At 44.7% G+C, this 14,415-nt stretch overlaps 1 protein-coding gene across 1 annotated transcript in view; it reads right to left on the bottom strand.

Annotated features, from left to right (window-relative positions):
* Window positions 1-3,608: 3,608 nt before the first annotated feature.
* The window catches only part of LOC311327137 (rab-like protein 6), a 20,004-nt gene continuing 9,197 nt past the window's right edge, over window positions 3,609-14,415 (bottom strand). Inside the window, exons 11-16 of the mRNA XM_084460164.1 lie at window positions 13,158-13,317; window positions 9,317-9,526; window positions 8,106-8,355; window positions 7,708-7,900; window positions 6,739-6,791; window positions 3,609-6,613 (exon numbers count right to left, since the gene is read on the bottom strand). Coding sequence (XP_084316290.1) covers window positions 6,413-6,613; window positions 6,739-6,791; window positions 7,708-7,900; window positions 8,106-8,355; window positions 9,317-9,526; window positions 13,158-13,317 — 1,067 coding nt within the window. The 3' untranslated portion in view covers window positions 3,609-6,412. The remainder of the gene's footprint in view (window positions 6,614-6,738; window positions 6,792-7,707; window positions 7,901-8,105; window positions 8,356-9,316; window positions 9,527-13,157; window positions 13,318-14,415) is intronic.

Genomic DNA, 14,415 nt, shown 5'->3' with positions numbered 1-14,415 from the left:
CTAACAGCCTGCTGAAGAGGCCTCAGAGAGAGATCTTCACTGACGAGAGCGGAATTAGACAATTAGCTGACGCATTTGCATTTTGGACATGAATACACACTATGATGCACAGACAAATGCCCTTACATGCACACATTACACATACAACAAATGTAAAAAAAAAAAAAATAATAAAAAAGCACATACACTACTTTCTCACAACTCACTCCTACAATAAGTCAACAACTCCTACTCCCCCCGCCCCCCTTCTCTTCTCCCGGGTTAAGTTTCAAACCCCCATGAGTCAGACCCGCCCTTAAGCCTCTTCAGACCAATCATCATCCCACACAATGACAGACACAGAGACTAGACGGATCCGACCGTGACATTCCTCCCCCCATCAAAAAGAAAAAACATAAAAGACACTAATAGTAATACTATATACACTATATAGTAATAGTAGTACTAATAGACACTAAATAGTTCTTTTTCTGGATTTTTCTACAATTTTATATATATATATAGATTTTATTATAATTCAGTTCATGCTGAAATACTACATGCGTGCCTACTTGCACAACAACGTTTTCTACCTGAATTGTGATTCGGACGTTAACATACATTGGACAGATCTTTGATCCACCAAGGCCTCACCCTAAAATGGACACAGAGCACTGAACCAAGGTATACATTCATATAAACTAAGATAAAGCTGCTATGACTCTGTTTAACCCCCCCATACATATCTGCATCCCCTCCAGACAGTGCAGAAGACAGGAAGTGAGGCTCTGTGTTGTGAGTGTTATTCTTTTCTGGGTGTTGTGAGGCTACAGGAAGCGTGTGAGTAGAGAAGCCATTAGGCATTACACCGTGCTCACGTTATTTATGACATTGATCTAAGAGCAACTTTCTTCCAGAGGGAAGCCACCAATAGGATCAATGGCTTTCTATACTGTAGATAGAAATGGTTCAACTATAACTAATATTATCGGGATTGATCTCTAAAAGATCTCATTTGTGCAAATGTTTGGCCTCGCCATCAAAATGTGCATTTAATGCATTCATTTTGTGTGCATTAATGTTTAACAGGACAAAAATCTTTTATTGATGCATATTTAATTTGACCTAATGATTTTAACGGCGACATTAAACGTGGTTAGATACTCTCTAATCCTTTGAGGCCTGATGGATGAGAAAATGTCCCAAACCCGCCTCAATGACCACAAAGAGAATCATTAAATAGTGCCTTAACCCACCAAGCCCTAAACCACCAGGATATGAAATGTCTCTCTCATAAATCCATTAATATTTAATCTGCCCAAGTGAGGATATGGGTTGGCCTGAATCCTGAGGGCGGGGCTGGATTAGATGATGATGCAGTGGAAGGTCAAGCAGGTTAACCCGGTCCCACTGAAAGTAACAATTCAGTCCAAAGTGAACTACAAATGTAATAGTTTCTTGTTAAACTGGCTTGTTATTGCTCTATATTGAAGAGCAGATTGGTAATCGTTTGTGCCTCACACAAACAACTTAACTGAGCAGAGTCAGTTCCTCACACAAACAACTTAACTGAGCAGAGTCAGTTCCTCACACAAACAACTTAACTGAGCAGAGTCAGTTCCTCACACAAACAACTTAACTGAGCAGAGTCAGTTCCTCACACAAACAACTTAACTGAGCAGAGTCAGTTCCTCACACAAACAACTTAACTGAGCAGAGTCAGTTCCTCACACAAACAACTTAACTGAGCAGAGTCAGTTCCTCACACAAACAACTTAACTGAGCAGAGTCAGTTCCTCACACAAACAACTTAACTGAGCAGAGTCAGTTCCTCACACAAACAACTTAACTGAGCAGAGTCAGTTCCTCACACAAACAACTTAACTGAGCAGAGTCAGTTATAAGAGTCAGTATTATTCACACACAAAATAAAGATAGGTAGATATTTTTCATTTCCACCAAATTATTGAATCATGCTATATCTCACCCCAGTAGTAAAAGTCCAACACTATTGATCCTCTGAGGCAAGCTGCTTCTTTGACGTGAAAGAGAATTGACCAGGAGTGAACATCACTCACATTCCAACAGCTCTCTGTCTCCCTCCCTCTCTCTCTCTCTCTCTCTCTCTCTCTCTCTCAACTTCGTTATATCATGCCACTTATCTCTCTCTGGGGCAATGGAGCCAATCAGCCAATTGAATCGATTCAGGATGTAATCGTGGGATCTCGAACTGTTGCAGTGTAATGAATCACAGCATTACTAAAGTGGCCGAGTTCACCAGCTCTCATTGTGTCTCTCACCTACTTGGGGAGTGTTGGGACCTCTTCTAAATAAGGAGAAAACCTCATCATTCAATGTCCTCGCTTGTAATCCAATTACAAGACCGGAAGTCCTCTCCACTTCACTTGTACCAAAGTTTCAAAGTGACATTCACGGCATCTGACAGTTATCTCATCTCACAGCAAGTTGACTCTGAAATAAGTGCCCTATACAATGTTGCAGTGTTAGTTAACACACACACACACACACACACACACACACACACACACACACACACACACAGACATACACCAGCCCACTTCCGGCTTTAGGCCTGGGCCATAGCAAACACACACCAGTATTTGCCATGTCTCTCCTATGATGCTTTTTTAGCCTCTCTTACTCTGAAATGTAATTTAATGTAATGTATTGCTTTATAAATGTTCTTAGCCGGTAGACAAACATACTCCAGGAGCTTGCTCCATCGCCTTGTTGAGAGGGGTCAGGGAAGAATTTTTACAGCTCACTTATCTGGCCCCCGGGTGATTACTGTTTTTTTTGCTTCCCTCTGGAATATGTAGGGGTGGGTCGTATGCCCTCCTCCCTTGTTCTCTGTAAAGCGCATTGTGTTGCTTCTGGGTATGAAATGCGCTATACAAATAAAGCTTTGATTGATTGAGCACATCTGTGCACCAGTGCTTTTCACACTGACTTGGTCTCAAGAACAGGGACAGTGACAATCAGCATTCGTCTATTTTATCATATCGCCCCCAAGTGGTTGTGGAGAGAACATGTCACAGAGAGAGCACTAGATTTTACTAAGAATTTTCGGATATGAAATGTATAATTTAATATATTTATGAGTATGATAGATGCTCAGAAATAGGTACTCAACAAACAATATTATATATTCAACCTTTTTCTATTTTCTGGCACATGATGTAAATACAGGCTGGTACTACATCCTTAGGTTCACATGTCGAAGTGTCCTTGAGCAAGACACCTAACCCCAAATTGCTCCCAATGAGCAGGTTAGCACCTTGCATGGCAGCTACCGCCATTGGTGTGTGTGTGTGTATGAATGGGTGAATGAGAGGCCATTGTAAAGCGCTTTGAGTGCCGCTAAGGTGGAAAAGCGCTATATAAGTGCAGTCCGTTTACCATTTGTACATTACCATACAGCACACCTTACAGTGATGTACACTTTAAAAAGTATAAATTATTTGATATGATTACTAAACTCTGCTTTGAGCAGGTTTAGAGCACCCATTATTCAAAACATTCAAAACAAACAAAATTCTAAATCAATGAACATGCACCAATATGAAAATATTTTTGGATTTATTAGACAATTTGATCACTTGGTCACATACATCATGTAGATGGAAGCATAAGGGAATGTCAAAATAAATTGTAATTATTTCCATTTATCAAACCATCTCTCAGTATAATATGATACACAAACAGACAATTCAACCAAAATATACATATTCTCAAGACACATATGGGCAGGGATCAAGCAATGGGAATGAGGTCAAGTTTTCAATTGATATTGTGAAGCGAAATCAAGGACTCAACCGAATTAAAACAATCAACAGTTACATAGTAGTTCCAAAACAACATTCATTAAAGTTCAGTCAAATAAGGTGAAGGTGCAATGGAAGAGAAAGACAAGGACCTGGCTACCGCCACTCCCTTAACTTCACTTTGTATTCGCACCACTTGCACAGAAATTACACCTTTTTTTCCGTAAACAAGAGTTGCATTGGTTTAAGTCCACATTAATAAGTTAAAAATCCCTCGAGAGAGAAAGGTGTGTCTATACAATTCAAATGAGCAGAGGAGATTCAGATTAGGTTAATATTTAGACTCAGGGATCATGCAAACATTTAACGAATGACTTAGCCCCTTCTATGAATTCTAATTCTGCAGTTAAGTCAGGTGTGTTATCACGGTGAATGATGGGATGATACTATCCCCTTAACACCATCAAAGTGAGCAGTACATGACCTGATGAGGAGCGGCTTGAGGCGAGGCCGGTGACCCTGGGTCAACCTGGCGTGACCTCATCATCTCAGATTTGCGCCCAGGTGTCGCCATGCCAGCTGGGAGGACACGGCATCACCTCAGCTGCCATGACGACCCGATCAGGCCCTGGGGGTCAGGAAGAGGACAGGGCAAGCCGGGATACCCACAATGCACTCAGAGTACACTACCAAGTCATAGAAGTGAGGACGCTGGGATATCATAGGTAAATACCCAGCATGCTCTACCACAGAGCACTTCCTGATCCGACTCATACAAGCACTATCAGATATACAGTCCTAACAGATGTATTGTACAGTTGCTCCTGTTACAGTGTGGATGTCGTATGGTTTCCCTGATCCTGTCCAGTTAATCCATATACATGTACTATAAAAAAGCAGCCACTAAACGGTGGTCAGTCTTCAGGTACCCGAGTCCTGGGGGGTATTCCAGAAAGTGGGTTAAGTGAAAACTCTGAGTTTGTTAATCCTGAGATTGAATTGAATCTCACAGTTAGCAGACTAAACTAAACCCGTCTTCTGGAATAGCTCCCCTAGACATCTCAGCTGAGAACGTTTGGGTTTCTTGGGAGGAAAGTGCAAAATTGGAGGCGGGGAGATATGTGTAAATATCCAGTACAAATTCTTGAATATCGGTGTAACATACGGTGTACATACTGTAACAAACACGTGATTTTTACAACGTCCAAAAGATAACGTGATATTCTAACATGAGAGGAAAATAAATATAATTGTATGCAAATATCTAATGAATTTTAAAAATACATTCCAGATCATATTTGTTTTCTTAACATAGAACATAGACATTTTCTATGGGAGGTGAAGCTGGGTTGAATAGCCTAGGGAGAGCATGTGATTGCTGTAAACATCTTCTGGAGTATAGTGTGTAGTGTGTAGTGTGTAGCACAGTACACAAGGTGAGCCTCGCACCTGCTGCACACCCGTCGTTACGTAAACATGTTCAATAACAACTGCGTTTAGACATGATCGCTCAAATACTATCTTGCACATCCAATGTTTTGGTTGTAAGGAATTTTCCCATGTTGCAACACTGGTTCTGTATGTAGCTTTCCACCGCGACGACAGACAGAACAAAGTTCCTCTTCCCAGACCATCGGAACCATTCCACATGTAGACAAAAGACAAATATACAGAATAATTGATGTAGAATGAAATGTCTCCAATGGAATAATGACAAGACAACACTAACGGGACATCAATCACGCCGTTTGGTTTTGGTTTCTGGAAGAATGTGCTTCGAAAGGTTCAGTTGTATTGCACAAACAACCCGCAGTTTCAGAAAAAATAAAGCGATACATGAACACGGCAGCTTAGAAAAAAAAAATACACGTTCTTCCACCAAAACATGGTCTACAACAGAAGGCATCCTGCTTCTTCAAAAGACTTTCAGCTTCGTCGAGACATCCAGCTTTCCGTAAGGCATTGATATCAAACCAAAAGAGACAGACGATAAAATGTGTTGTTCACAATGAAAAACTCTCAGAAGTTTTGAAAATCAGAGATACGAAATGAGATGAGAGACAAGAAATAAATTAAGTTTCACCGCTGCTGAAACAATCTGTCGATATAATAAATAAACACCACAAAACACACGCACAGTATTCCAGCTCCTCCGAGCCCCTTCGCGTAACGCGAGAGGGCGCCGGTCCAGAAATGTCCAGGAATGCGGTCGGTTGTGAAAGTTGTCCCCCCTGTAGACGACAGCTACAGTTTGAAACGGCAAAGTCGATAGTCGAAACCGATACTGAGATGGAGAGTGAAATGTATGTACCCAGTGAGTGAGCACACCGCTATGGAAACATCCAAGGTTCCTCAAAGCAGACTCACCTTTTTGACCTTTAACCTTGACCTTTGACCTAGGCCTGGTGTGTGTTGTAGGAAGAGAGTGTTGCATGTCGTGTAAACGGAATGTAAAATAAACAGGTGTAGATAACAATGAAGAAATCAAACCGTATAGGCACCACAATGTTAGTTATGAAGGGTGAGATGATCTGCTATAGCTGCAGTCGTTGGGTTATTCAAACAATGTGCGGGTCATCGTAACGCCGTCGCGATCCCGATGGAACGGCGGCGCCGAGATGCCGAGCCCTGATTTGACGGCGAAGGTTCTACAGCTCCTCGTAGTCCCCGCCCTCTGCCTTGACCAGCCCGGTGTCCCCGCCCCCCAGGAAGGACTCCAGGTCGTCTACCTTCCCCACTTTCTTGCTCCTCGGTTTCTTCTTCTTCTTCTCTTTCTCGTCCCCGCTTCCTGACTCCTCCTTTTCCTTCTTCTTCGGTTTATGTCGTTTCTTGGTGCTTTTGTCTTCCTCCTGAGGGCAGAAATGTTCCGTGTTTACACCTGGAGGTCTTCAACGGCTACTGTGTAGACAAATGTACCGTGACCCACTAGATGGACAATTAAGGACACAGAAATGCTTCGTCTTTAGAGCCATACCTCTTTAGTTTTCTTCTTCTTTTTCTTCTTCTCTTTTGTGGCGTGTCTGCCTTCTACCAGACAGATAAACAAGATGGACATCGTTCTGGACTTAACCGATACACTTTGAAACAAATTAATGTGGAATGTAATGTACGATTCCAGAAAAAGATTGCATCAAGGTGAAACTCACCATGTTTCAAGTTAATTTGATTGGAACCACATGGAAACAAAGAATTTAAGTCTACAACTGTCAGAATTATCTGAACAGTTCAGGGCCGCGTTTTCCAGATACGATGTACCTTGGCGATCTACGACGCTTCTTAAGGTATGCCTTGGCGAAGCGACAGTTTTTCCTACGAGTGTTTTCCAGACTGTCCCTTAGTGGGCGCCTGAAGATACATCGTAAGGTGCATCGTTAGTGGAGCTGTCCCTTGTTGATGACGTTTTCAAGCGTTCTCATAATATTTTGGATTTTACCCCAATCTAATATTAACAAAAATGGAATGACATCACGGAGTGGGCGTGGAGGAGTGGCAGCTCATTTGCATAGGAAAAAAAACAACCTCAATCCTGGCAGTTTGGAGCGCAGCTCAAAATAGGCATATTGGGCTTGGTATAACACTCAATCCGAGTGGTATTTTCTGGTAAAATACTCAAAGACATGTATTGGGGACCCCAACGACTTAAATCTTTGAAAATGTGCATTTGATGTCCCCTTTAAGAAAGTCTACCCTTGGGTAAGGTATACCTTGGCTAAGGAGGCTCTGGGAAACAGTGCATCAGCTCAAGGGAGAGCTTACGATGTATCTTCAGAAGGTACACCGTAAGCTCGATTTATGATGTACCTTGGGAAGAGCTGTCTCTTAGCCTAAGAAGGCTCTGGGAAACGATGCGCCACCTAGAGGGAGAGCGTACGACGTATCTTACGATGAACGTAGCGCTACGATGCCTCTGGGAAACGCGGTTCAGATCTTGAACCTTGCTCACCTTCTTGGTCCTCGCTGCTGTCCTTGCTCTTGGGCGCCCCCTCGTGGAAGCCCAGGCAGAACAGGTCCAACTGATCGCTCCGCCGCTGGCTCTTCAAAGAGAGGGCGGTGGGCTTGAGGGGTTCCGGCGCCGCCCTGGGTATGAAGCTGTCGTCCGATAGGTCAGACAGGTCTTCTAGTACTGCTGTAGGCTCCTATAGGAAACGAGGAGATACAGAGATGTAAAGTGTACAGAGTAGCATATACGCCACTCTCTTTCGAAAATTCATGGGTTGTGTTTTGACCTTTCTTCAACCAGAGTAGCGTGGGATAGCATTATAGCATCTAAAATGATGACATTTGAGAAAAAGATTCGGTGAGACAAAGTTGCAGCCTTTAACTCAATAAAAGTCTGTCTACCTTCTTTTTCTTGGGCGTCTCGAACTCCTCGCTGTCGAAGTCTGGGTCATCCACGACGAAGGAGAGCTCGGCCACCGGCGCCTCCTGGTCCGTGTCGGAGGACTCGGCCTCTCCCTTCTTCTTGCTCGCCCGCTTAGACGGCGCCGGGGCTGGAGCGGGGCTCAGGAAAGACCCAGGCTGCGCCTTCGGGCCTGTGGTTCTCTGGTAGTCTCTGGCCTTGTTCTGAGTCTTTGCTCCATTGAAGGAGGATCTGATTAAAAATAATAATAAGGATACACATAATAAATGAGATTACATATACAGTTAGGTGCTTCATAGAGATGTTAGTCATTTTACTAAGGGAATTACTGTTATATGAAGTAGTGATAGCTGACTAGAGGGATTAAGTTTGTAATATTGAAAACTACAAACAGAGGATCGAGTACAAACTCAATCCCGCTACCCATCTATGCTCTAATATCACTACTTCATATAACATCTATGCTCTAATATCACTACTTCATATAACATCTATGCTCTAATATCACTACTTCATATAACATCTATGCTGCTGCTATCACTACTTCATATAACATCTATGCTCTAATATCACTACTTCATATAACATCTATGCTCTAATATCACTACTTCATATAACATCTATGCTCTAATATCACTACTTCATATAACATCTATGCTCTAATATCACTACTTCATATAACATCTATGCTCTAATATCACTACTTCATATAACATCTATGCTCTAATATCACTACTTCATATAACATCTATGCTTTGCTATCACTACTTCATATAACATCTATGCTCTAATATCACTACTTCATATAACATCTATGCTCTTATATCACTACTTCATATAACATCTATGCTTTGCTATCACTACTTCATATAACATTGTAGCAGATTATGGACATGAGAGACCATATTGTGAGACCATCTCACTGACTGGAATGTTAATGTCCTGATAAAGATCTGGCAGCCTGGGACATCTTGCCCCCCCCCTACCCAGTGACTAATCAATGGGAGGATGAACTCATTTTGTTTGGACTGTTTCCTGTCAAAGTCAAAGTCGATCTGACTAAACCCTTTTAGCAAAGACTGGTTCTGTGAAAGGGGACTTTGGGGAAAACATGAACTCTTTCTCTCCTCGCCATACACACAAATATACTATGATGTGCAGATTTTGGAAAACGTCCCATTTCCCATGATACCTCTTATTGTCCGATCCAGAGTCTAAACCCAGGCCTCCATCCAGGGTGGCCTTGGGAGCCTTGGTGACCTCCTCGTCCTCATCGCTGGTCAGGGTGACCCCCTGACTGGGGGCGGCCTTCGCCTTGGGCAAACTCCGGCACAGCTCCTCGGGGTCCAGGTCGTCCTGGAACCCTGAGACCATGGGGTTCCCTCCTCTGCCCTCCCCGTCACTGGAAGAGAACGAGCTGTTAGGAGGACGCATCATCCATTCCTGGATGTTTGTGAAGACGTTTTAATAAAGCTACGTTCTAGTCGTCACCAAACCAAATCCCAGGATTGGTTCCTGCTGGAGGTTCCTCAAGGCAGAACCGAACTAGGAAAAACTGCTTAGTCATTCTGCCCCTGGAGCGAGCTCCAGGAAAGCCTACAATCTGATGTCTTGGTCGCCTAGGGCAGCTTTAAAAAACTATGATATATGATACTGAGGTCGAAGTCTGTTTTAAAATTCTCGTTTTTATCAGTTTAGTTTTTATCAGTTGTAATGTGTAGGCTAATTGTATGTTTCTGTATTTATTTTGTATTTTTGCCTGTTCTACTGTATACTGTATACTGTATGTTTCTGTATTTAAACTGTATGTTTTATCTTTATACTGTATGTTTCTGTATTTAAACTGTATGTTTTATCTTTATACTTGTGTTTTTGTATTTATACTGCATGTTTTCTTTATACTGTATGTTTTGTCTTTATACTGTATGTTTCTGTATTTATTTTGTATTGATGTTTGCGGTTTATACTGTGTCCTATTGTAACCAGGGCATCATTGAAAACAAGACCTTGGTCTCAATGGACTCCCTGGTAAAATAAAGATTAAATAAAAAATATAAACAAAAAATAAGTATAGCGAGGGTCCTCCTCCACACTTTCACATGCTTTATAGATCGGGTATCAGAAACATCTATTAGGCCTTCTGATACCACTATCTAAACCTATTAATAAATGTACAGTACCATAAATCTGTGGCTGAATGTTCTTTATACAACGGTTAGTTCTGGTTCTTGATTCTGATTGGCTGGAAGCCGTGTTAAAATACTTTGTAACACACACCTGGGACTGCATATCATTCCATTTTCAGTATTAATGCGCCTCCCATTTGATCCAATGCATTGTAGTTGTCGTTGTTGCTTGGCAACCCTTTTGTTAGGGGAACTATTTTGCTCGGCGGAATTGAGGGAATGATGCTTCGTTTTGAATAAATCTTAATATTTTACATTGCTGTGTGTTTACGCTTCGCGTCGTGCCTAACAACGCCCCCTAGCTGTTATAAAATCACTATAACACACGGCCTCTCGTGGTTTATTGCTTAAATTTAGTGATGAGAGTTATGATGAAATGATTACTTAGACGGCACAGAGATTGAATCATATAACCTCTTATTATCTGCTAATACAGGCTTTTACAATAGCCTACCCTTAGCTAGGCTAACGTCATTATCTGCTGCTCGGCTCCAATTAATCTCAGTCCGAGTAGCAGTTGGAGAAGATGAAAGTCCTGAAGGCGGACTCTCTGATGTCGGAGGATGATTTTCATCCGCAACACGCCGGCGTGTCTCTCCCCCTCGCTCATCCTTTTAACGTTCATCAGTGAACATGTCTGAGCACTTCCAGGACCCATTTCCTCTTTAGACACACATACGGAAAGGCTCTTCTAGAACGTTCTTTTCTCCTGGCCCCTCTCCCTTTAAATTGGCTGATTCATTCGATTGTCCAAAAGAGAAAATAGTCCTATTCTTTATCGTCTCGCTTGACATTTCTGTATTACTTTAAATTGTTTTAGGGTTTTATCAAATTAAATGAAAATCTCTCCCTCTGTCTTCTCTCCCGCCTGGCTCTTTGTCTCTCTCCCTCCCCCTCTCGTTTCTCTCTCTCTCCCTCCCTCCCTCTCGTTTCTCCCTCCCTCCCTCCCTCTCGTTTCTCTCTCTCCCTCCCTCCCTCCCTCTCGTTTCTCTCTCTCTCTCCCTCCCTCCCTCTCGTTTCTCTCTCTCTCTCCCTCCCTCCCTCTCGTTTCTCTCTCTCTCCCTCTCGTTTCTCTCTCTCTCTCTCCCTCTGGTTTCTCTCTCTCTCTCTCCCTCTCTCCCTCCCTCTCGTTTCTCTCTCTCTCTCTCCCTCTGGTTTCTCTCACTCCCTCCCTCTGGTTTCTCTCTCTCTCCCTCTCTCCCTCCCTCTCGTTTCTCTCTCTCTCTCTCTCTCTCCCTCCCTCTCGTTTCTCTCTCTCTCTCTCTCCCTCTGGTTTCTCTCACTCCCTCCCTCTGGTTTCTCTCTCTCTCCCTCTCTCCCTCCCTCTCGTTTCTCTCTCTCTCTCTCCCTCCCTCTCGTTTCTCTCTCTCTCTCTCCCTCTGGTTTCTCTCACTCCCTCCCTCTGGTTTCTCTCTCTCTCTCTCTCTCCCTCCCTCTCGTTTCTCTCTCTCTCCCTCCCTCTCGTTTCTCTCTCTCCCTCCCTCCCTCTCGTTTCTCTCTCTCTCCCTCCCTCCCTCCCGTTTCTCTCTCTCCCTCCCTCTCTCTCGTTTCTCTCTCTCTCCTTCCCTCTCGTGTCTCTCTCTCTCTCTCCCTCCCTCTCGTTTCTCTCTCTCTCTCCCTCCCTCCATCTCGTTTCTCTCTCTCTCCCTCCCTCCCTCTCGTTTCTCTCTCTCTCCCTCCCTCCCTCTCGTTTCTCTCTCTCTCCCTCCCTCCCTCTCGTTTCTCTCTCTCTCTCCCTCCCTCCCTCCCTCTCGTTTCTCCCTCCCTCCCTCCCTCCCGTGTCTCTCTCTCCCTCCCTCCCTTCCTCTCTCTCTCTCTCTAGCAGAGGAGTGTAGAATGACCTAGATTCCACGCTGAGCAACTCCAACGAGACCCGCAGGAGAGGAGGCCCTGTCTCACACCTCTGGAGGCCCTGTCTCACACCTCTGGAGGCCCTGTCTCACACCTCTGGAGGCCCTGTCTCACACCTAACTTCTTCATCCTCCACTTCCAGGGAGAGGAAGCCCTGTCTCACATCTCTGGAAGCCCTGTCTCACATCTCTGGAGGCCCTGTCTCACTCCTCTGGAAGCCCTGTCTCACACCTCTGGAGGCCCTGTCTCACACCTCTGGAGGCCCTGTCTCACATCTCTGGAAGCCCTGTCTCACACCTCTGGAAGCCCTGTCTCACATCTCTGGAAGCCTTGTCTCACACCTCTGGAAGCCCTGTCTCACACCTCTGGAAGCCTTGTCTCACACCTCTGGAAGCCCTGTCTCACACCTCTGGAAGCCCTGTCTCACACCTCTGGAAGCCTTGTCTCACACCTCTGGAAGCCTTGTCTCACACCTCTGGAAGCCTTGTCTCACACCTCTGGAAGCCTTGTCTCACACCTCTGGAAGCCCTGTCTCACACCTCTGGAAGCCTTGTCTCACACCTCTGGAAGCCCTGTCTCACACCTCTGGAAGCCCTGTCTCACACCTCTGAAAACCTTGTCTCACACCTCTGGAAGCCCTGTCTCACACCTCTGGAAGGAGTTGAGGATGAAACAGAGAGGTGTGAGACAGGGCTTCACCCTTTACTGGACCTAACCTACCTGTCTCTGTCCATGTTAGCGTTAGCGGTGTTGTGGACCTAACCCTACCTGTCTCTGTCCATGTTAGCGGTGTTGTGGACCTAACCCTACCTGTCGCTGTCCATGTTAGCGTTAGCGGTGTTGTGGACCTAACCCTACCTGTCTCTGTCCATGTTAGCGGTGTTGTGGACCTAACCCTACCTGTCGCTGTCCATGTTAGCGTTAGCGGTGTTGTGGACCTAACCCTACCTGTCGCTGTTCATGTTAGCGTTAGCGGTGTTGTGGACCTAACCCTACCTGTCGCTGTCCATGTTAGCGGTGCTCCGGGCTTTCTCCTTGGCTCTGGCCGCTGTGGCCCCGTCCTCCAGGAAGCCCCGGTCCAGACCCGCCTCCGGGACAAAGTCCTCCAGGTTCTGGATGTTCCCTCTGGGCCGGCCGGCGTCGGACCCGGGGCCGTCTGGGGGGCGGAGGGGGGGGAGTGGAGAGATGAAATGAGGTTTGGTTGGAATATGACTGAATAAATACGCAGGTCGACATTTGACCGCTTTTGCACAGCTGTCCGATCTTACGGGCGCATGGAAGAACTGACACCTATACGATGGAAAACCTTGCAGTGTTCAACAAAAATGTTCAGTGTACACAGAGAGCTAAACTTTTTTTTTGGGGGGGGGGGTTGTTATATGTTAAAGTTGCACTGAAATGAAAAAAGCATTCTGTCGCATTTTGGTCATAGTGTTCAGCTATTCAACGATGTATGCCAAAAAATTTACAAAATTCTACGTTCGTTGTAATCTTATATCAAAGTATATAATTTCTTACTTCCTGGAAAACGGTAGGTCACGTGCAATGACGACAACAGGTACCTTAGATTTTAGGCCGATAATCTCACGACATCCACCCGTCAATCAACGCTATCCTTCTATCGAATCTGTCTAAAGTTCTTAAAACCCGTCCACTTGTCAATGTTCCAATCAAATTCCTCTAAACGCATGTCCCGCCCTCATAGCTTGTTTGCGTCGGAAATACGTCAAACTACGGAAGTTAGATGATCTCAAACGTCCGTTTCAGTGCGACTTTAAGGCCTTTTGACCACAGAAGTCATAAGATCGAGGCGCATGATTCATCCTACCAGGCCACACAGACTTGCTGACACACATTAAATCATTTTGTAGTGGCCTCTATGTAACATTTGGCCGACAGGTTTAAATTGGACTGGCGGCCATTTCAGATTTATAGCAGTGAGGGGAATCAATTGAAATAACCAGTGGGGCCCCTGTGCTGTGTGTGTGCGTGTGTGTGTGTGCGCATGCGTGTGTGTGCGCACACACGTGGTCAAGTGATGGATGTTTTCCAGTGCACAAGTGTGTGTGTCTACTGTCTACGCACTGCTTGCACATTCTCTTGTATGTGCACATACATGCATGACAGAGACTGTGTGTGTGTGTGTGTGTGTGTGTGTGTGTGTGTGTGTGACAGCCAGCCTCCCCTCTCACACACGTGCCCCTCCCCTGACGCTGCAATGCAGTAGCGGAGATCCAGTGGTGCAGAGCGAACC

This window comes from Borostomias antarcticus (genome assembly GCF_949987555.1).
Source record: "Borostomias antarcticus genome assembly, chromosome: 30".
Classification (NCBI taxonomy): Eukaryota; Metazoa; Chordata; class Actinopteri; order Stomiiformes; family Stomiidae; genus Borostomias; species Borostomias antarcticus.
This window is presented reverse-complemented; position numbering and strand designations above follow the sequence as displayed.